Source organism: Giraffa tippelskirchi, chromosome 9 (genome assembly GCF_054371585.1).
Source record: "Giraffa tippelskirchi isolate mGirTip1 chromosome 9, T2T-mGirTip1v1.2.pri, whole genome shotgun sequence".
In the NCBI taxonomy this organism is placed as follows: domain Eukaryota; kingdom Metazoa; phylum Chordata; class Mammalia; order Artiodactyla; family Giraffidae; genus Giraffa; species Giraffa tippelskirchi.
The window spans coordinates 95,770,966-95,795,336 of NC_137283.1; the positions used below are offsets into that span (position 1 = coordinate 95,770,966).

General features: G+C 36.3%; 1 protein-coding gene across 50 annotated transcripts in view; it reads left to right on the forward strand.

Annotated features, from left to right (window-relative positions):
• The window catches only part of TRDN (triadin), a 408,839-nt gene that overhangs the window by 252,641 nt on the left and 131,827 nt on the right, over window positions 1-24,371 (forward strand). For 41 of the 50 annotated variants that reach the window (XM_081530502.1, XM_081530504.1, XM_081530503.1 and 38 more), the window contains 2 exons: window positions 5,809-5,862; window positions 10,506-10,535. In XM_081530502.1, coding sequence (XP_081386628.1) covers window positions 5,809-5,862; window positions 10,506-10,535 — 84 coding nt within the window. The remainder of the gene's footprint in view (window positions 1-5,808; window positions 5,863-10,505; window positions 10,536-24,371) is intronic. The other 9 variants (XR_014065592.1, XR_014065597.1, XR_014065600.1 and 6 more) reach the window with 1 other exon arrangement.

Genomic DNA, 24,371 nt, shown 5'->3' on the forward strand with positions numbered 1-24,371 from the left:
ACAAAAATGGTTTTGACAGGTTGAAACATGACATGTTGAACAATATTATCAATGAATGGATTTAATTTTTTATTTTTAATTGCTGGATAATTGGTTTACAGTGTTGTGTTGGTTTCTGCATAACAGAGCATGTATGAATAAGTATACATATGTCCCCTCCTTGAACCTCTGTCCTGCCCCCGCACCCCAACCCACCCCTCTAAGTTGTCACAGAGCACTGGGTTTAGCTACCTGTGTTATAAGGGGCTGGTGGTTTTAAGGGCTGAATTTAGATCATGATGCTCTATGATACCACTTAGTGAGGAAATCACTCTCCATTCTATATACAAGTTATGAGTTGGAGAATCTACCAACAGCATATCTTAAATTTTAAGACAAACTTTTTCTGAAAAATATGACTGAACAGTCACAAATTTTGTTTTCTTGATATGTTGATGTAATTATATGTATATATAGAATAAAATAGTTTATTTGCTAGAATAAATTATTGATTTTTTAAAAATTTTGTTTTATTTTGCTTAAAGAGCCAAAATAAATTTTAGGTGAGAACATAACTCACCCATATTGGGACTAGAATAATTTTTCCAAATCATAACATTTATTTCAACAAAAGAATCAAGTTTCTACTTGAGTCCTAATTGTTCTAAGAGAATTAGTCCAAAGTGCTTGGTCAAAATATTTGCTTTTATGATTCAATCAAAGAAAAGAGGATAATTATGTGATCATAAGGGAGGACTACCAAAGTAAGCCTCAATAATAAAAATAAATAAGAGATTTGCCATCAAAATATAACATAGATAATTTTTTTGTTCATAGTCACTGATTTTAGGAAGGTGTTATAGAAGTAGAAAGGGACCTAGAGTGATCATCTGGGACTGCCTTTTTGCTTTAAGCAGATACATTGAGGACCTCTCTAAAACAGATATGTATCTGGCATCCCCAGGAATGGGACCTCACATCTCCCCATGGTGTCACATTCCATTGTTTTACTAGCTGGATGGCAGGAGGCTTTATCTTGATCTAAATGGAATCAGCCTTGCCCCAACATGCCAAATATTTTTTAAAGTGAAAGGCCAAATGATCTGTGTCTCATTCATAGCTTCTCTTTCTATTAAAACAGGTTTCCTCTTTTAGTTGTTTAAATAAATTTATACGTTGATCTTCAACTCTAAATTGTTAAATGTTTAAGAAACCCGCCATTCTTACACATTCAGAGAGCTACATGATGCCTTGAGAGGAAATGCTCGATTCTCTAATGGTAAATATTCTCACTGATACTTTCCAGTTTCTTTTCTCCTTATGCTTGCTTCTCTTCAAATAATAAGGAAAAATCTGACTTCATGTGTATGTAGAAACTGTAGGTAGATTTTGACTTAAATTTAATTAAACATCAAAATAATTTTTTTCAAATTAAGAAATACTTTAATGGTTTTTATGGAAAACATAGTCCGTATTCTTAAACATTAAAAAAAAATCAAGACTATATTTCAGCAAACCTTGAAGAACCTTTTTTTCCTCTGAATTAAACTCAATAATGCAATGCTACTAAATTAAAGGCCATTTAGATTCTAGGGCAAATACAACATAGAAAACACATTGCTTAATCAGGTAAGATTTTCTGAAATAAAAAATAGTCTAGCTAAATTATGCTACCTATTGTAGCAATGCTGCCAGTTTATTCAGATTTTTAACCTCTAGCAATAACAGATTATTTTGATAAATTATTCATATTTCTGCATTGTGCACTTTTTGCAATTTGCATATCTGGCAGCAAATAGGCCCGCCTTTCAGGCTTCAGTCCCCGTGGTCAGACAGGATGGCCGAAGGCTGCTTCATGATTAATTTCATCTCGGTGGGATTATTATCCTACTGAAATGAGCAATACCCCTGAGATATGCTTTCCTGGAGCTACAAGCACAAGAGGTTTAGTTAGCTTAAGAGTTCTTAAGTGTGTAGTAACTTTTAGCTTAATTGCCAACCTTTTTCTACTTGGGGAGTATCTACACCTAAAAATAATACTGGATCTTATAAGACTTGAAATAATAGTTTAGAGATTGATTTAGCAGCTCATTGGATTGCAGGATAATTTGTCATTAGTTTCTGGTATATTTCTTGAAAAGGATGTTTATTTTTGAAGAATCAAGGAGGTTTTTATATTTCTGTTTTGCTTCTGAACTAATAAGTATTAATTTTTCTTCTGGTTTGTGGAAAAGTCATTTGACTTTTCTATATTTCTTTTTCTCAACTAACAGTCTAAATGCCTTGTACTATTGCATAATTAGTGACAGACAGGTTTTTAAAAATGTTTCTAGTCCTTTTCAGAAAATTAATAAAAGGTTGAGTCTTAATTTGAATCCTAGGGAAATTTTTAGTTCCTTAGATGTTTTTAGGAAATTCTTAAGAAATTCTTAAAAAGAATTTCTATATTTCCCAATCCATGAAAATTAAAAAGAAATTTGTTTGAAATAGTGAATTCTGCAACTTCCCAAGTGTAATCAGGGCCGCAGTATGTGCTAGTGAAAATAAAATTCTGAAATTTAAAATTAAAGCACTTTCTGCATAATATAGGATCAACGAAAAGAGAAAAAGGGAGTTCAGATTAATTTTGTGTTATCTTAAAAATGAAACTTTAATGTCTCATTTAAAATCAGTCAACTGGAATTTTGGTCACTTTTATAATTAGTTTTTAAAAATACTACATTTGAATCCTACAGTTTTCAACTAGAAACATATTTGAAAAGCTGTCTGACACTGAATTTACAAAACTATACTTACTGTTAAAGTTACATTTGAATCCTACATTTGTAAGCTCAGTGGATTCACACTTCACATTAAAAGAAGTCAGAGTATAAACAGAGCCCTGTAGATGAAAAGTTCATGATAATAAATTAATATTTAAACTTATATGCAAAATTGATTTCTTAACAAAATATTTGCAGACTCACAGCATTTTTTCAGTTTGTTAGATGATTGTTTAAAGCATAAACAATCAGAAGACACTAAAATATTTGGCTAATATGATTCATAGCAATTTGTTTGTATAAATACAACATGTTTCAGGAAGCTAGGAATACTATCAAAATACTATAACTATTTTGATATTTTCCTGTTAAAATATTCCCAGGAGTCTTACACTGACACTTAAATCTAGGTCCATCCTGTCTCTGATTTTGAACTACAAAATATTATTTGTGGATTTCAGAATTATTATAAACCAGTTGAATTTTCTTGTTGTCCTGGGTTTTTGTTTAAATCACTATTTTATTTCCAAAGTATAACTATAAAAATTATCAAATAAAAACTTAAAAAAATGTAATAAAATTTTCATTTGGGATGTGTATAGTGGAGGTAGTGAGTAATATAGAGGAAGTAACACTGGCTATCATTTAATTTTTGAATGAATGTTGAGAATACCAATGAAAATGGAGCTTACTATACCTTCTTTATTTTGTATATATCTGAAATTTTGACTAGTAAAAGGCTAGTGTCATTTGCAGTTGGCAGTAATGAAAAGGAGACTGAAAAATTATATGTAATGAAAACTTGTCTGTAAGGATTTAATTGTTTTTACTGTTACAGGGTTTTAAGAATTCTGGTCTTCTTAATGTACATTTATGGTCTCAGAGTTACTCTGTTCCTAAAGCCTTGGTTTTGAAAACTGAAATGCTGTACACAAGCAAATGTCAAATCTTAGCACCTCTGTATGTGTCCTCAACAGATTTGAGGCTGAGAGATGAACTGAATGATCAATGAGAAAAGTTAATAATAAGGCCCTAAGAAAAGCTATCTATAATTCACAACTGGGTATAACAGAATCTAACAGAAGAATGGTGGTCTAACAGAATCTTAGACATGGAGAATCTTTTAGGATCTGTGATCTAAGAATACAGTTAAAAAATAAAGAAAGGATAGGTGGAAATTTGACTATAAAATGCTAAGGTACTTTACTGACAGTGGCTTTTTAAATAGTTTTTTTTTTTTTTTAATTAAGAACTACTCCACAATTCTGATATGTTGAGATCTTTAAGTAGTAAAACACCTGGGCAGTCTAGATGATGATCTTTTTTTTTTTAAATGCTCTTTCTTATGTATTATTTTATCTTTTCATCTAACTTTTCATTCACCAATTATTTATTAAGTCACCACTAAATGCTAGTTATAAGGTTGAGGAATTAGAAATATATTAGGAATTCACTGTTGGTATGTTAGTCACTCAGTCCTGCTGACTCTTTGCTACCACGTGGACTGTAGCCCACTAGGCTCCTCTGTCCATGGGATTCTCCAGGCAAGAATACTGGAGTGGGTTGCCATTTCCTTCTCCAGTGGATCTTCCCGACCCAGGGATTGAACCCTGGTCTCTTGATTTGCAGGCAGAATTCTTTACCATCTGAGCCACTAGGGAAGCCCCACTATCTAAATGTAAATCTTAATTCTGATTTGAGACTATCTAATCTATATGTGATAAAGGTAGCACTAACATGATAGCTGCATGGAGTTTTCTTCCAGGTAAAAACAAATTAATAATAAAGAGATCATAGGTAGAATGGACTATGAATTTAATTTTGGCAGAATATATTTTGTCTTAAGAAATAAATTTAGTTATAATGTAAACCATATATGTGGATCAAAAAATATTTATTTTATATAAAAACAATGAAATTTTACCATTTTCATAACTATGATTATAATACAGATAAATAATTATCTTACCAACAAGAGGTAAAGCATGAATTAAAATTAAACCCCTTCAGTTTTGTCCAAAGAAACATGGATTCTTTGCTTGATTCTTGGCCAAGTTATTCGGATGCAGTCTTGTTATTTTATAACTCTAACTAGAATTGTAATATTAAACAATCTATAATCAACATTTAATGACAATTAAATGAAAGGCTGAACATGTGTGTACATCAATTACTACATTTACACCTAGCTTAGTACGTAAAAATAATGGATCCTAAATAAATATGTGGTAAATAAACATATAAAGATTAATATCTGAAACAAATGACTAAATCTTCCTTCCCATGTCGTTAAATGAGAATTCGAGTATTGAAAATGTAGTAAAGACAATCATGAACAATTACTTAGTGAAGTGTGCAATGATCCATTCCTTTTTAAAATCTTTATTTCTCCTTTATTTTTATGCTAATTAGTCAAATAATATATTCAATTATTTATAAGTGGAGAGGTTTTTTGATACTCTGTTTCTTTCAGGAGAACATTCTGAACAAATGGGGGAAAAAAAAAACAAATCCCCTAAGACAAGAATGAGGAAAAATTCAAAATGAAACTTGCTGATTCTCTCACAACACATATTGTTGCCCAGGGCCATGGTTACGTTGATGGGCACCACAGTTGTATAGGGAATGACATTTTGGTCAAAGGCTGGTGCTGGAATTTGGTTTTCCTGGGCTTTAGTCAGTCACACAATGACCTTCAATGAGTCACTTTATCTCTAAATGCTCCATGCATTTCACAGGGCTAATTATACAGAAACAATATGGAAAGAATTCTGAGAATTTCAAAATCAGGTGCTAAGCAAATGCAAAGTATCCTATGGTCAGTTAACAGTGAAGCAAAACAGTTTTGGGAAACTTTATTTTATTCTTTTATTTGGAATAGTTATTTTTGTCTTAGTAAGCCTAACTCTCAGCACTTCTCCTAATAATTGTGTTCATTTCTTAACAAAAATTCTGAATGCCAAGGACAGTGTTTTTATGTTTGTTTTTATAATTTTCCTTTTTTAGTTGTTACATATCTTTCTCAAATAGTATTTCATGGTAATTTATTTCTCTTTTTATTCTTAAGAGCCTAGTAAAGCCCCAGAAACCAAGCAAGGGACAATAAAAGTTGCAGCACAAGGTAAGCAATAAAACACTTTTAAAATTCTTAAAAAAAAAAAGTCTTAGCACTTTATTGACAAAATCCAAGCTGTTTATTGCAGAATAGCACCATCTGCTGGGTCATTATAGAAAAAAATTTTTTGTTTCATGAAGATACACATTTCAAGTACGTATTTGGTAAATGGAAAATGTGTAACTGAGAGTAATGCCGCATTTGCAGAGGAGATAATTAACAACCCAAGAATTCATATCTTGACTCCAAATATTTCAATGAGCTTTTCCTTTTACTTCCAAAAATAAACCATAGATTAATTGATAGTTGGATAATGATGATGATGATAATGCAGAGATACACAAATATATACATTTTCCAGTGTTTTCAGTTAATATTGTAATTACTGTCATCCTAGAAAACTCAGTCAGAATATTATTAAATTAGTATTACTTTATCTGTATACTAAGACTGTAAAAATCAGGTATGACTACAAAGTAATCATCCTATTTTTTATGAGTCATCTGTGAAAACTTGCCCTAACACTGTTAGGGCATCAAAAATGATTTTCTTCAAGAGATCTTTAGAAAATATAATGATTTTTAAGTCATAAATTTGGGAAAATTGCTTTAATTTTTCTATAATGTTGTTTTTTAACTATCACCTGAAATCACATCCTTTGAGAAAGCTATTCTAATTCCAGTGTCTGCTTTATAGAACACTCTTAAGAAAGAAAAAGTAAAATATTTGCTGGAGAAAATCTTTCTATACCACATTATGGGGCTTCCCAGGTGTCTCAGTGTAAAGAATCCTTCTGCCAAGCAGAAAACCCAGGTTTTATCCCTGGGTCAGGAAGATCCCCTGGAGGAAGAAATGGCAACCCACTCCAGAACAGTGTTCTTGCCTGGGAAATCCCATGGACAGAGGAAACTGGCAGGCTATAGTCCATTGGGTTGCAAAGAGTAGGACACAACTTAGTGATTAAACCACCACCAAGCCACATTATATAGTACTGGCCAGTAAAGGAGATGCATTTAGGTGGTGATACATTTGTTTCTAGGCAGAAGGCCCTTGTAGCAGACTTCTCAGCACATGACATGATTACATTTGATCCAAAATTTCCTGTTGCATTTAATCCTGAACCCAACTATATGTTGAATCAATCTAGTGAACATTTGATAAAATGGGTTGACAAGCCATCAGACCAATGAGGCTGTATATAATATATATATGCTAGAATGGTTAAGAATTATGATACAAAGTTTTAGTTTTCATTTGATCATTAAGCTGCTCAACAAAACTGATTCTTCTTTAGAAGAGTTCCGATAAGGAATGTAATTAATATTATGGGAAAAGCAAGGCAAACATCATCATCTCTTTTGTTTTCTATTCATGAGTAAATTCCTTAAGTGAATGTCTACTGGTTCAAGAATTACTGCAGTTAAAACACATAGGTTCTTATGAAAGAAAGCACAATCATTCAGCACAATCTACTTTAACAGAGGTTTCTGAAGGTCATGGTGGATGTGGAACTATGACCTGAGGCTGGGACTTAGTGTTAGTTCAGCCTCATTTTAGAGGGTACAGGGGAGAGAATTGAAGGAATATCTGGAAATCTACTTCAAACTTGAGCTTGGGACCATGGACTCTTCACTTTTACAATTCCAAGTACATTGGATAAGGCAGCCTCAGAACTTGTTCTTTCAGAATAAAGGATTTATTGTCGAGTGAATAATCATGTAGAGTTTTGAAGGCTTGTTAGAACTATCCTTTTAGGAAGATTAGATGAAAGTGTTGATTGAACACCATGTACAAGGCAAGAGTTAGGAGATATATATATGTGTTCACTGAATTGTAATGACACATCAAAGCAGGGACACACCAAATAGGGATAAATGTCACTTGTGCTGTGCACATACTCAGTAGACCTTTTGTAGACAGGTTTTATAACACTACAGCTGCCCAATTAAATTATGCATAGAACTAATTAATATTTGCAAGTACTCCGTGTGAAGGCAGCTTAAAAACAGTGGCAATATTGCTATAGCAAAGACTGATATCTTTATTGGATAAAGTGGTAAAATTAATGGTGGTTGTAGTGGGGTGAAAAGTAGAGTTTATCTGTTTATTTTTTAATTTTTATAACTAAATATTTTAAACCTAGTTTTATATAAATTCTGTATATGTATGAACATATTTAATTATAATTAAGATTTAACATGCTTTTTTTTTTGGAAGTACATTTAGCATTTTTTTAACAAAGTGTTTTGAGGCACTGAGAAGTCTATGAAATGAAGGTCTCTAGGCTGCTATGCTATGCTAAGTCGCTTCAGTCGTGTCCGACTCTGTGCAACCCCATAGACGGCAGCTCACCAGGCTCCGCCGTCCCTAGGATTCTCCAGGCAAGAATACTGGAGTGGGTTGCCATTTCTTTCTCCAGTGCATGAAAGGGAAAAGTGAAAGTGAAGTCGCTCAGTCATGTCCGACTCTTAGCGACCCCATGGACTGTATGCTACAGGAGATTGCAATTTGGAGACGGGGAAAATTTAAGTAATAACACAAATTGGCTACCTAGTAGTGCTAAATTGAATTGTAAAGATAATAAATGCCAAAGAATTAAGACAAAGTGATTTTCAGTAAGTGGGATTTCTCATGAAGCAGAGGTAACTTGACTTGGATTTGTAGCGTGACTAAAAAATAAACTGGAGGAAAAAATGCATTGTTGGTAAGTGGATGACTTAAGTAAATATAAAGAGTTAGTGATAGTTATAAAAGGTTGTTATCATTATCAAGACATGAGAGAGACATGTGTTGTTTTAAGTTTTTTTTTTTTTAAAGAACCCTCTACCTTCACTCTTTGATCTGTGTTGAGAGAGGTTATAACTTAAATTTTGGAGACATTGTGGAGATAGTTGTAAGAGAAAAACTAAGCAAAATCCTCTTTGCAGTATCTAAAAGGATAACACCATTCAGTTCCTGTCCTTATTGTACAAGCTCCAGGTAAAATGTGAACATTTTAGTGAATTAGAGAATCAAATGTATACATGGTGGGTGATTCTTGAAAATTATGCAGTTTCTTGAAGTAAATTCTTATTTGTTAAGTAAAGAACTAACTACAAATAAGTCTATTGAGTCAATTCCAAAGAATTTGCTGAAATAATGCCTGATGGCTTTGAAGTCTACTGGGCAGTGTTGATATCCTACAATGCATCTTAGTATCTTTATTACTCTCCTTATTATATCATTGGAACAGGCGAATTTCTTAACTTAAAAACATTATAGGAATAGATCCTGTCTACATTTTGTGTGTTATTAATTAAATCTCCTTTAAAAGAAACAAATGTGAACCAAGTAGAATTAATTTACTTGTGAATTTACTTTTTTACTACAAAAATAATGGCATGTTAATACCATTTAGAAAATAGATAAAAATGACCTGTAATACATTAATATAATAAATTTAAGTATATTCCTTTTCAGTCTCTTGTTTCTGATTTTTATACCCAGTTCTGCTACTCACTCACAGTCTGCTACACTGTGTGAACATGTGTAAATCATCTGATGTTTCTAAGGCTTAGTTCCTTGCTCTGGCCTGCCCTTCTTATAAGATTGTTATGAAGGCCAAAGAGAGAATGTATATGAAAGTGTTTTGGCAATTGTAGTCCTGAATATTGGTTGTAAGTGGTCCCCCAAATTCTAATCCACTCAGAAGGAATTGCTTTAAGGGTTGCACACAATCTCTGATTCAATTAATGTGGCTTAAGGCATCATAGATTTGGCCCCAGAACGAACTTTACACAGAACCTAGGGTCACCTCCCTTGGAACAACTCCCAGCTGACTGAATGCCTCCCTCAAATGCTTCCAGTAACATTTATAAACTATAACTTGGATCCTGTTTAGACTTGTGATCTAGGATTAGGTGAATTCCACCACAGAGGAAGTCAAGATTCAAAGATAATTAAAGTGTGCTGTGCCTTTTCTGTTTGTAAATGATGGTATACATTCGCTAAAAGGAGGGTGGAATTTTTATTAACTCTTTCAGAAATGATACATTTTATACAGTTATTATAACTATGTATAATAAACTGGTAAGTAATTCTTCAGTAACTAGGCACAGATAATTTATGTATTCCGTTATTTTTTGCATAGATCTAGTCCATAGCTCAGTTGGTAAAGAATCTGCCTGCAATGTAGGAGACCTGGGTTCGATACCTGGGTTGGGAAGAGCCCCTGGAGAAGGGAAAGGCTAACCACTTCAGTATTCTGGCCTTGAGAATTCCAGGGAGTATACAGTCCATGAGGTTGCAAAGAGTTGGACATGACTGAGCAACTTTCAGTCTTTTTATTTTAGAAGTGATTGTGATTTGCTCAGATATAACAATTTCAAACCTAAAATAGAATTATGCTAAACACATTATTTTAACTACTTGTTTGTGTAACAGCATATTTTTATTCTCTTTTTGTTCTGTGTTTGTATCTGAATTAAAAAAATTACTTCATATGAATATTGTTTTCAGCTTACTTTCTTATTTCAAATTTGGATGGGTTAGTTTATTCATTGATAACCACTAAATTTATGAATACATGCGCTATATTAGCATGTTCCCAGTTTTCTGAAGAATAGTTATTTACTATAGTTCTAATGCTATTTTCTTTCCCTTAATTTCAGCACCTACTAAAAAAGAGGAAAAGAAGGAAGGTATGTTTTATGCAGAGTTCCATTATGCTTTTTATGTGAACAAGTTACCAAAAATCCGAGTGGAAGTTTAACTGCCAGCTTGTCTATATTTACTTTGGGTCTATTATGTGCATATATTTTGTATGGATATGTTTTTTCTACATCTCCTTACACTAAAGGGTGAACCACTTTTTTAAACAGGAATTTTAATCTAATCTTTCTCAATGTGTAGGGGGTGAAACACCTCTCAAAATCTTAGGCCTTCTATTTCATTAGAAATTTTATTACACGTCAAAAATATGTAAAATATAGACCAATTTTCTCATAGCAACTACTTATATCTGTGACACTGATAAGCAACTGATGTTACTTTGTTCTATTAAGTTGCAAATAAGCCATAATCCATCCCTTGCACTCCACCACCCTTTGTCAGGATGTCCTGATATGGAGTCTTTTATTCCCTGTTGTCAAAGAGAGACTGCACCTGATGCACTTAAATGGGCAAGGAAGACTTTATCCAAGACTGCTGCAAAGGGGTCAGGTGTGTTTACAGCAGGAGAAACCGAACTCTCAACTTTAACTCTCAACTCCTACTTAGAGTAGGAGCTGGTCAATGCGATGAGGCCATCTAGATTTCCTAATTGTTGCCTGGGAAATTAGGCTCCTACCCTTCCTCAGAGACTGGCATATAGGACTATGCATCTCCTTTGATGATTATATTTCAAAGTGATATCTTACAGATCTTGAGAAAGGTATTTCTGGTTGTAAAAGATTTATGTTATAAAGGGACAGAGAAAGGATTTACAATTTTCTAAAGTAAATGCTCTGATAAAAGGGAGGTCAGGGGCCTGTAGTCAAGAGGGACACTGTCTAAACTTTATTCAAGCTGAGGAGAGTGTTAAAGCCCTCTAAATCTCTGTGATTCTATTTAGAGATGTTTCTAATGCACATCCTGACTACTCTTAGACAGGGTTTCTAGATATCACCCCAGTTCATTAATCTAGGCTTATTTTCTCAGTGAAAAATCGCATGTAGAGATAAGCAATCACTTCTGACTTTGAAAATGACAGTTATATTCTAATTAGTGTTCATCTGATCTGAGAAAAATAAGAAAAGTGTTATATTTTAAATTTAGTATAATCACAATTTCACATAGTCATAAGAGCTTGGGGGTCACATTCTACTTCTCTTAAACCAGAATCTAAGAGTCAATACATCTCAGAAGGAGAAACTGTTTTAGTTGGTTATTACTATTACATAGTATCATAATAAAGTCAACTAATACGTATTAATGTACTTATTATCAAGGCATAGAAATTAGTATACACATACACAGGAAATATTTCAGTGCATTTTGGAAATTATATCATTTATATGATCAATGTTGTGGTGTGTATACAGAGATCTTACAAGAAAAAAGAGATAGTAAGTTCCTGACACAGCTTTTGACACACAATAGAACAGAGAGGCACAAGGAAGATGGTCTCTTAGCAAGTCCTCAGAGGCTCATCCCCTTACATTCTAGAAAGACACAAGGCATCCTGCCAGACTTAGAATTAGCTGTGGGTCAAACCTTTGCCTAAATGGCATGTACACCTAGAACAAAAGTTACCAGGGCACCATGGTGGAGCCTATGTCCTGTACTCTTACCCACTTTCTTCCTTTAAGTATTATGTATTTTATCTATTGTAAAGCACTTTCAACTTTACAGATACAATGTGCTGTTATTGTTCCTGCTATTATCATAATAGATCTTGCCCTTGCCTTTTCCTTCTGTGAATACTCAGTGTTTTTAGGGCTCAAGATAAATTCTCTTTCCTCTGGAATGTTTGAGCCTCCCAATTAAATATTTTTTTCTCTTTCATTTATAGTCTTCCTTCAGAGTTTGTGTGTACCTCCTTACTATTACTTATGCTCCTTGTACTTCATATTATTTGCATCATTCTCATTCTATTCTAATTGACTTTAAGACTTTGACTAAAGGGACCATCTCTAATTCATTTTTGTCCCCTACAGGGACTAACACATTTCCTTAGTGTACATTGCTCAACAAATATTTATTATGTGAATGAATCAGTAATATCTAGGAATCTTAAATCGGAGAAGGTACTGGCGACCCACTCCAGTACTCTTGCTTGGAAAATCCCATGGACAGAGGAGCCTGGTAGGCTGCAGTCCATGGGGTCGTGAAGAGTTGGACACAACTGAGCGACTTCACTTTCACTTTTCACTTTCATGCATTAGAGAAGGAAATGGCAACCCACTCCAGTGTTCTTGCCTGGAGACTCCCAGGGACGGCGGAGCCTGGTCTGCTGCCATCTATGGGGTCGCACAGAGTCGGACACGACTGAAGCGACTTAGCAGCAGCAGCAGCAGAAATCTTAAATATTATAGCCACAAGAAATATGAGCAGGCACTCAAATTTTCACAGTGCAGACAAGGAAGGATTTTTTTTTTTCAATTGGGAGTTATATTTAGTTCAGTCACTCAGTCGTGTCCAACTCTTTGCAACCCCATGGACTGTAGCACGCCAGGATTCCCTGTCCATCACCAACTCCTGAAGCTTGCTCAAACTCATGTCCATTGAGTCGGTGATGCTATCCAACCATCTCATCCTCTGTCATCCCCTTCTCCTCCCGCCTTAAATCTTTCCCAGCATCAGGGTCTTTTCCAATGAGTCTGTTCTTTGCATCAGGTGGCCAAAGTATGGGAGTTTCAGCTTCAGCATCAGTCCTTCCAATGAATATTCAGGACTGATTTCCTTTAGGATTGACTGGTTTGATCTCCTTGAAGTCCAAGGGACTCTCAAGAGTATTCTCCAACACCACAGTTCAAAAGCATCGATCCTTCAGTGCTCAGCTTTCCTTATAGTCCCAACTTTCACATCCATACATGACTACCAGAAAAACCACAGCTTTGACTATATGGGCCGTTGTTGGCAAAGTAATGTCTCTGCTTTTTAATGTACTGTCTAGGTTTGTCATAGATTTTCTTCCAAGGAGCAAGCATCTTTTAATTTAATGGCTGTAGTCACCATCTGCAGTGATTTTGGAGCCCAAAAAAAACAAAGTCTGTCACTGTTTCCATTGTTTCCCCATCTATTTGCCATGAAGTGATGGGACCAGATGCCATCATCTTAGTTGTTTGAATGTGGGAGTTATATTACACTGAGCTTTTTAGGTCTAGGAATTTACTAGTCAATTATTAACAATTTGGGGCTTCCCAGATGGCGCAGTGGTCAAGAATCCACCTGCCAATGCAAGAGACAAAAGAGATGTGAGTTTGATCCCCGGGTCAGAAAGATCCCCTGGAGTAGGAAATGGCAACCTGCTCCAGTATTCTTGCCAGGAAAATTCCTTGGACAGAGGAGCCTGGTGGGCTACAGTCCATGGGATCACAGATTTGGACATTTCTGATCACACACATACAACACACATGTTAACAGTTTTATCTTAAGTGTATATTTTCTCTAGCTGCTACTTGAGTTGCACTAGCAGATCTAGATAGATCTCATTCATCTAACATCAGCTTCATTGATGAAATCCTAGGGGCTGGAAAACCTGTTTCAACACAGGTTATGTTTTGAAGGCTACAGCTCCATTGAGAACTAGCCAGATAAGATTTATTATTTACTGTAATTAGGGCAAGACTGAATAGAGTTGAACGCATGTGAGAATAATCTTAAGTTCTAGGACTTCATCATTAAAATTTGAAGAGGAGCCATGCTGAAAAACAATGCAAAGTCACTGATAGTGTAATTGAATAAGGATGTCAATGGGCAAGTTCCATACACACACACTCACAAATTGTGTACTTCATTACCTGGTTTATTAGCCTATCAGAGAGTTAATTTTTCCCTTCAATCCCAATTGGAATTTCATTTTTCTCTGGCATCATTATGAACATAATAGAGCATACCTGATACATGGCTAAAGTTGAGTGAGTGATGAACAGATTGCAAATACATCACTGCTTTTAAATCACAGCTGCTGTGGGCCTCTGTGTTCTTAATAGAAGATTGTTGTTCAGATTATTGGGCAGATGGCCTATAGGGAGATATATTCAGCAAGTAAGTTTTTATATTTTAAGCCATCTCAGCAGGATGCTGAGAGAGCATAATGAAGTTTAATAACATGAGTATTGAGGCCTGGTACTAATGGCTATTCAGGGTCAGTATGTGATCTTCCAGTTTCAAGCATTGTATTTTTGGCTGCTCAGATATTTACTTACATAAATCTACTGTTCTGTTGACTCCTAACAAAAAGACTTGCAATTATGATGACATTTTAAGTACATTTCACTAATAGCCCCCAGTTCTCACAGCAAATATATTGAATTTTTTAAAGACCAATTTGATTAGATCAATTAGATTGATCCAGTTAGATTAAAAATAGCATGACTTATTATTTTTTACACTTCTACTTCGTGAAATATTTTTCTCTGTTTCAATAAGTGATATACTTTACCTGACCCTGGAGTTCATGTTATTTTCTTTCTTTTTTTTTTTTCTATTTTTTTCTATTTTAATTGGAGGCTAATTACTTTACAATATTGTAGTGGTTTTGCCATATATTGACATGAATCCACCATGAGTGTACATGTGTTCCCCATCCTGAACCCCCTCCCACCCCTCTCCCCATCCCATCCCTCTGGGTCATCCCAGTGCACCAGCCCCAAGCACCCTGTCTCACGCATCGAACCTGGAGTGGCGATTTGTTTCACATATGATAATATACATGTTTCAATGCCATTCTCTCAAATCATCCCACCCTCACCCTCTCCCACAGAGTCCAAAGGACTGTTCTATACATCTGTGTCTCTTTTGCTTTCTCACATATAGGGTTATCATTACCATTTTTCTAAATTCCATATATATGCGTTAGTATACTGTATTGGTGTTTTTCTTTTTGGCTTACTTCACTCTGTATAATAGGCTCCACTTTCATCCACTTCATTAGAACTGATTCAAATGTTTTCTTTTTAATGGCTGAGTAATATTCCATTGTGTATATGTACCACAGCTTTCTTATCCATTCATCTGCTGATGGACATCTAGGTTGCTTCCATGTCCTGGCTGTTATAAACAGTGCTGCGATGAACGTTGGGGAATACGTGTCTCTTTCAATTATGGATTCCTCAGTGTGTATGCCCAGTAGTGGGATTGCCGGGTCAAATGGCAGTTCTATTTCCAGGTTTTAAGGAATCTCCACACTGTTCTCCATAGTGGCTGTACTAGTTTGCATTTCCACCAGCAGTGTAAGAGTGTTCCCTTTTCTCCACACCCTCTCCAGCATTTATTGCTTGTAGACTTTTGGATAGCAGCCATTCTGACCGGAGTGAGATGGTACCTCATTGTGGTTTTGATTTTCATTTCTCTGATAATGAGTGATGTTGAGCATCTTTTCATGTGTTTGTTAGCCATCTGTATGTCTTCTTTGGAGAAGTGTCTGTTTAGTTCTTTGGCCCGTTTTTTGATTGGGTCGCTTATTTTTCTGGAATTGAGCTGCAGGAGTGGCTTGTATATTTTTGAAATTAATTCTTTGTCCATTGTTTAGTTTGCTATTATTTTCTCCCATTCTGAAGGCTGTCTTTTCACCTTGCTTATAGTTTCTTTTGTTTTGCAAAAGCTTTTCAGTTTAATTAGGCCCCATTTGTTTATTTTTCTTTTATTTCCAATACTCTGGAAGGTGGGTCATAGAGGATCCTGCTGTGGTTTATGTCAGAGAGTGTTTTGCCTATGTTTTCCTCTAGGAGTTTTATAGTTTCTGGTCTTACGTTTAGATCTTTAATCCATTTTGAGTTTATTTTTGTGTATGGTGTTAGAAAGTGTTCTAGTTTCATTCTTTTACAAGTGGTTGACCAGTTTTCCCAGCACCACTTGTTAAAGAGATTGTCTTTTTTCCATTGTATATTCTTGCCTCCTTTGTCAAAGATAAGGTGTCCATAGGTGCATGGATTTATCTTTGGGCTTTCTATTTTGTTCCACTGATCTATATTTCTCTCTTTGTGCCAGTACCATAGTGTCTTGATGACTGTGGCTTTGTAGTAGACCCTGAGGTCAGGCAGATTGATTCCTCCAGTTCCATTCTTCTTTCTCAAGATTGCTTTGGCTATTTGAGGTTTTTTGTATTTCCATACACATTGTGAAATTATTTGTTCTAGTTCTGTGAAAAATACCATTGGTAGCTTGATAGGGATTGCATTGAATCTATAGATTGCTTTGGGTAGTATACTCATTTTCACTATATTGATTCTTCCAACCCATGAACACGGTATATTTCTCCATCTATTTGTGTCATCTTTGATTTCTTTAACCAGTGTTTTATAGTTTTCTATATATAGGTCTTTTGTTTCTTTAGGGATATATTCCTAAGTATTTTATTCTTTTTGTTGCAATGGTGAATGGAATTGTTTCCTTAATTTCTCTTTCTGTTTTCTCATTGTTAGTATATAGGAATGCAAGGGATTTCTGTGTGTTGATTTTATATCCTGCAACTTTACTATATTCATTGATTAGCTTTAGTAATTTTATGGTGGAGTCTTTAGGGTTTTCTATGTAGAGAGTCATGTCATCTGCAAACAGTGAGAGTTTTACTTCTTCTTTTCCAATCTGGATTCCTTTTATTTCTGTTTCTGCTCTGATTGCTGTGGCCAAAACTTCCAAAACTATGTTGAATAGTAGTGGTGAGAGTGGGCACCCTTGTCTTGTTCCTGACATTAGGGGAAATGCTTTCAATTTTTTACCGTTGAAGATAGTGTTTGCTGTGGGTTTATCAGATACGGCTTTTATCATGTTGAGGTATGTTCCTTCTATTCCTGCTTTCTGGAGGGTTTTTATCATAAATGGATGTTGAATTTTGTCAAAGGCTTTCTCTACATCTATTGACATAATCATATGGTTTTTATCTTTCAGTTTGTTAATGTGGTGTATTACATTGATTGATTTGTGGATATTGAAGAATATTTGCATCCCTGGGATAAAGCCCACTTGGCCATGATGTATGATCTTTTTAATATGTTGTTGGATTCTGTTTGCTAGAATTTTGTTAAGGATTTTTGCATCTATATTCATCAGTGATATTGCCCTGTAGTTTTCTATTTTTATGGCATCTTTGTCTGGTTTTGGTATTAGGGTGATGGTGGCCTCATTGAATGAGTTTGGAAGTTTACCATCTTCTGCAATTTTCTGGAAGAGTTTGAGTAGGATAGGTGTTAGCTCTTCTCTAAATTTTTGGTAGAATTCAGCTGTGAAGCCGTCTGGTCCTAGGCTTTTGTTTACTGGAAGATTTTTGATTACAGTTTCAATTTCCATGCTTGTGATAGGTCTGTTAAGATTTTCTATTTCTTCCTGGTTCAGTTTTGGAAAGTTGTACTTTTCTAAGAATTTGTCCATTTCTTCCAAGTTGTCCATTTTATTGCTGATAGTAGTCTCTTATGATCCTTTGTATTTCTGTGTTGTCTGTTGTGATCTCTCCATTTTCATTTCTAGTTCTGTTGATATGATTCTTCTCTCTTTGTTTCTTGATGAGTCTGGCTAATGGTTTGTCAATTTTATTTATCTTCTCAAAGAATCGGCTTTTGGCTTTGTTGATTTTTGCCATGATCTCTCTTGTTTCTTTTGGATTTATTTCTGCCCTAATTTTAAAGATTTCTTTCCTTCTACTAACCCTGGGGTTCTTCATTTCTTCTGTTTCTAGTTGCTTTAGGTGTAGAGTTAGGTTATGTAATTGACTTTTTTCTTGTTTCTTGAGGTAAGCCTGTATTGCTATGAACCTTCCCCTTAGCATTGCTTTTACAGTGTCCCATAGGTTTTGGGTTGTTGTGTTTTCATTTTCATTCGTTTCTATGCATATTTTGATTTCTTTTTTGATTTCTTCTGTGATTTGTTGGTTACTCAGCTGTGTGTTGTTCAACCTCCATATGTTGGAATTTTTAATAGTTTTTCTCCTATAATTTACATCTAATCTTACTGCATTGTGGTCAGAAAAGATGCTTGGATTGATTTCAGTTTTTCTTGAACTTACTAAGGCTAGATTTATGGCCCAGGATGTGCTCTATCCTGGAGAAGGTTCCATATACACTTGAGAAAAAGGTGAAATTCATTGTTTTGGGGTGAAATGTCCTATAGATATCAATTAGGTCTAACTGTTCTATTGTATCATTTAAAGTTTGTGTTTCCTTGTTAGTTTTCTGTTTAGTTGATCTGTCCATAGGTGTGAGTGGGGTATTAAAGTCTCTCACTATTTTTGTGTTATTGTTAATTTCCCCTTTCATACTTGTTAGCATTTGTCTTACATATTGCAGTGCTCCTATGCTGGGTGCATATATATTTATAATTGTTATATCTTCTTCTTGGATTAATCCTTTGATCATTATGTAATGTCCTTCTTTGTCTCTTTTCACAGTGTTTATTTTAAAGTCTATTTTATCTGATATGAGTATTGTTACTTCTGCTTTCTTTTGGTCTCTATTTGCATGGAATATCTTTTTCCAGCCCTTCACTTTCAATCTGTATGTGTCACTTGTTTTGAGGTGGATCTCTTGTAGACAACATATATAGGGGTCTTGTTTTTGTATCCATTCAGCCAGTCTTTGTCTTTTGTTTGGGGCATTCAACCCATTTACATTTAAGGTAATTATTGATAAGTATGATCCTATTGCCATTTACTTTGTTGTTTTGGGTTTGAGTTTATACACCCTTTCTGTGTTTCCTGTCTAGAGAAGATCCTTTAGCATTTGTTGGAGAGCTGGTTTGGTGGTACTGAATTCTCTCAGCTTTTGCTTGTCTATAAAGCTTTTGATTTCTTCTTCATATTTGAATGAGATCCTTGCTGGGTACAGTAATCTGGGCTATAGATTATTTTCTTTCATCACTTTAAGTATATCCTGCCATTCCCTTCTAGCCTGAAGAGTTTCTATTGAAAGATAGGCTGTTATCCTTATGGGAATCCCCTTGTGTGTCATTTGTTGTTTTTCCCTTGCTGCTTTTAATATTTGTTCTTTGTGTTTGATCTTTGTTAATTTGATTAATATGTGTCTTGGGGTGTTTCGCCTTGGGTTTATCCTGTTTGAGACTCTCTGGGTTTCTTGGACTTGGGTGACTATTTCCTTCCCCATTTTAGGGAAGTTTTCAACTATTATCTCCTCACGTATTTTCTCATAGTCTTTCTTTTTGTCTCCTTCTTCGGGGACTCCTATGATTCGAATGTTTGGGCATTTAACATTGTCCCAGAGGTCTCTGAGGTTGTCCTCATTTCTTTTAATTCTTTTTTCTTTTTTCCTATTTGCTTCATTTATTTCTACCATTCTATCTTCTACCTCACTTATCCTATCTTCTGCCTCCATTATTCTACTGTTGGTTCCTTCCAGTGTTTTTGATCTCATTTATTGCATTATTGATTATATATTGACTCTTTTTTATTTCTTCTAGGTCCTTGTTAAGCATTGCTTGCATCTTCTCAATCCTTGTTACCAAGTTATTGATCTGTAACTCCATTTTGTTTTAAAGATTTTGGATCATTTTCACTATCATTATTTGGAATTCTTTATCAGGTAGATTCCCTATCTCTTCCTCTTTTGTTTGATTTGGTGGGAATTTATCTTGTTCCTTTACCTGCTGAGTACTTCTCTGCCTTTTCATCTTGTTTATATTGCTGTGTTTGGGGTGGCTTTTCCGTATTCTGGAAGTTTGTGGTTCCTCTATTGTGGAGGTTCCTCACTGTGGGTGGGGTTGGATGGGTGGCTTCTCAAGGTTTCCTGGTTATGGAAGCTTGTGTCGGTGTTCTGGTGGGTGGAGCTGGATTTCTTCACTCTGGAGTGCAATGAAGTGTCCAATAGTGAGTTTTGAGATGTCAGGGTGTTTGGTGTGACTTTGGGCAGCCTGTATATCGAAGCTCAGGGCTATGTTCCTGTGTTGCTGGAGAATTTGCTTGGTCTGTCTTGCTCTGGAACTTGTGGGCCCTTGGGTGGTGCTTGGTTTCAGTGTAGGTATGGAGACTTTTGATGAGCTCCTGACGATTAATGTTCCCTGAAGTCAGGAGTTCTTTGGTGTTCTCAGGATTTGGACTTAAGCCTCCTGCCTCTGGTTTTCAGTCTTATTCTTACAGTAGCCTCAAGACTTCTCCATCTATACAGCACCGATGATAAAGCATCTAGGTTAATGATGGAAAGTTTCTCCACAGTGAGGGACACCCGGAGAGGTACACAGAGTTACAAGGAGACAAGAATAGGGAGGAGGGAGATAGAGGTGACCAGGAGGAGAAGTGTTCAGTTCAGTTCAATTCAGTCACTCAGTCGTGTCCGACTCTTGTGGCCCCATGAATCGCAGCATGCAGGCCTCCCTGTGAGGGGAATCAAAAGGAGAGAGAGCAAGCTAGCCAGTAATCACTTCCCTATGTGCTCTCCATAGTATGGATCCCTCAGAGATGTTCACGGAGTTAGAGGGAGGAAGGAGACAGAGGGGACCAGGGGGATAAAAGGGGGAATCAAAAGGAGAGAGACAGATCCATCAAGTAATCAGTTCCCTAAGTGTTCTCCACAGCCCAGAACACACAAAGAGATTCACAGAGTTGGGTAGAGAAGAGAAGGGGAAGGGAGGAGATAGAGGCGACCTGATGGAGAAAAAGGAGAGTCAAAAGGGGGAGAGAGCAATCAAGCCAGTAATATTGCTCCCAAGTAAAAATGGGTACTGAAGATTGGGTTCCTAAAGGTACAAAATTGATAACAAATACCAAAAAGCAAAGATTAAAAATCTAGAGTAGAAGTTAGATTCTCAAAAATACAATATTAAGAAAACAAAGTCACAAGAATTATAAAATATATATATATGAAGTTTGCTTTAAAAATAGGGTCTTTTTTTTGCAAGGTAATAGTAGGTTATAAAAATGAAAATTAAAGGAGTAATAGAGGACTTAAAAATTTTTTTAAATTTAATTTCAAAAATGATAGTAGTAAAAAATATATCTAGGACTTTCTCTGGAGCTGTTGCAGACAGTGTGGAGTCAGGTCATTTTCAGATAGTTCCTTGATCCAGCTTATACTTCTCAAGATCTATAGGCCCCTTCCTATGTAGTCGGTGCTAACAACAGGGTTTTAATGTATTGCACCTGTCACTTCCAAAGCGGTTCCCTCTGTTTATTTTAGCTTCTTGTTTGCTGGTCTCTTCAGTGTCTAATTTCCGCCCTGACACAAGGGGGCAATGGTGGTCACTCTTTTTTTAGTCTCACTGTTCAGTCGTGCTGTGGGGAGGGAGGAACACTGCAAACTAATAACACTGATGTGTGTGGGGAGTGCTCGCAGTGTTTCAGCCGCACTGGGTTTGCCCCTGCTCACGGCGTGTGTGCTTTCCCAGTCTACACTGTTCGGGCTCTAGGTTGCTCTGCTATGAACTGTCTGAGGCAGGCCCTGGTTGCGTGCACTTCCCAGGTCAAAGCCGCTCAGGTTCAGGTTCTTGGGTACTCCACAAAGGCGCAGACTTGGTTGGGCCTGCGTTTTGTGCCTTTCCCCGCTCCGAGCCGCTCAGCTGACCAGGTGCTTGGCTAGCACAGTTGCCCCCAGTTGGAGGCCGTGTCTTATCGCCTCTCCCATCCTAGCCACTTGGTTATCTGGGTGTACAATGGGCGTGCCTTCTCAGGTGTGCCGTGTGTCTCTTCTGGGGAGCTGATCTCTGGCTGCGACCCTCCCGACAGATGTCAACTGTCCAGAATCCCAAGAAGTCTTGGTTAGCAACGAAGCCTGCTTGCAGTTTGGTAGAGGATGCCTCTCTGGGGCTGCGATTGCCCCATTCCGGCTCTGGCTGCCCTCGCCTGCCTGTCTCCGGTGATGGATGGGTCGGTCCGCAGCTGGCTAGCTCTGCTCAGTCCTTTGTTCTGTGAGCGGGCCTGGCAGTGTCTTAGGTTAGGGCTTTTTGCGGGAGAGCTATCCGACAGTCTGAGTTGCTATCTCAAGTTAGTTCCCTCAGATTGCCCTCAGGGCTTTCAGGCCCAGTCTTTACCCTAAGCAATGCAGCCCGCGCCTCCCTGTCCAGCCCCCGCTTGCTAGTGGCAGATGCGAGTGTCTGGGCTGCTTCTCCGCTGGGAGCTGCCGTTAGGCACATAATCTGTGGGTTTTAATTAATTATTTACTTACTTATTTATTTTTCCTCCTGGTTATGTTGCCCTCTGAGATTCCAAGGCTCACCACAGACCCGCTGGTGAGAGTGTTTCCTGGTGTTTGGAAACTTCTCTCTTTTTTCATACTCCCTTCCTGGGACAGATCTCCATCTCTACCTCTTTTGTCTCTCTTTTTATCTTTTATATTTTGTCTTACCTCCTTTCGAAGACAATGGGCTGCCTTTCTGGGTGCCTGATGTCCTCTGCCAGCATTCAGAAGTTGTTTTGTGGAATTTGCTCAGCGTTCAAATGTTCTTTCGATGAGTTTGTGGGGGAGAAAGTGGTTTCCCCGTCCTATTTCTCCACCATATTAGGACCGCCCCCCTTTTTCTCTCTTTATTACAGAACAATTGATATCTAATACAATATTTTATTGGGGCTTCCCAGGTGATGCTAGTGGTAAATAACCCACCTGCCAATGCAGGAAACATAAGACATGTGGATTAGATTCCTGGGTTGGGAAGATCCCCTGGACGCAAGCATAGCAACTCACTCCTATATTCTTGCCTGGAGAAGCACATGGACAGAGGAGGCTGCCAGGTACACAGTCCACACGGTTGAAAGAGTTGGACATGAGTGAAGTGACTTAGCAGACACAATATGTTATCTATTCTTACTAACAGAGAAAAGGAAAACAGATTAAAAACAATGGGAATTCTAGACTTACCAATATTTTATTAAGCTTTTCACCCTACCCCATGCCAGCATCTAGTTTAAAAACAGAGGGACTGAAAATAATCTAGTTCTAATACGCCCATTTTATCCTCTATCTGTTCTACCTTTCTTCCCCAGCTTTATCTTCAGTTGCAGTCCTGAATGACATGTGCCCACCATAATCTTTCCGTGGTTTGCATTAGGCTGTACTCTGGGCTCAAAAGATTGCTCGATGAGGATCACAGGACCTCTCAGGGAGAAATCCTATTCCAGTATACTGGAGCCAAACTAATTAATAACTCATGCTGGCCATTGAACTGTTCACTTCACACTTTCAGCCCATGTAATATGAGAATATATGTCTCCAAATAGAAGTGACATTATAGCTAAATATACTAGTAAAATGACAAATGACATTTATTGCATTCTTGTGTGGAGTCATTTATGTAATATTTTTCTAGTATTTGAATTGCCTGCTTACCTAATTAGGGTATTTACTCATGAAGGAAATGAATGAGAAATTTTGCAGAGCACATTTGTTTTAGATCACAAATTTCACACACTTCATTATACTTTCTGGTGAGAAACTGAATAGCAAGAAAAAGATTGGTTTTTGAGGGTGAGGTGGCAAGTATTAAGAAAAATTTAGTCAAAAGTTCTTTTTACTAATGATGCTAAGCACAGTGGTGTTTAATAAATATTTATTCAATAAATAAGTATATAGTTTCAAGGATATATTGCTTAAAAATAAGGTTTGTTTTTCTCTTATACATGAAATATAACCCTCTTCCAGAAAAAATAGAAATTCAGAAAGAAGTTGCAAAACATCATTTTAATGACTGTAGTTTTCAATTATGTGTATATACTATGAATCCACTGAACCATTCTCCTACTCTATGGAGGGTACTGATTAATGTTCCCATTATTTAGAGGTATAAAACAATGTTAGAAACAAAGCATCTTTCTATGACATAGGTTTGTATTTTTCTCCTTGGAAATCTGTAAGTGAAATTATTGCTTCAGAAAGCGTGCTCATTTTAATCACTTTCTAGAT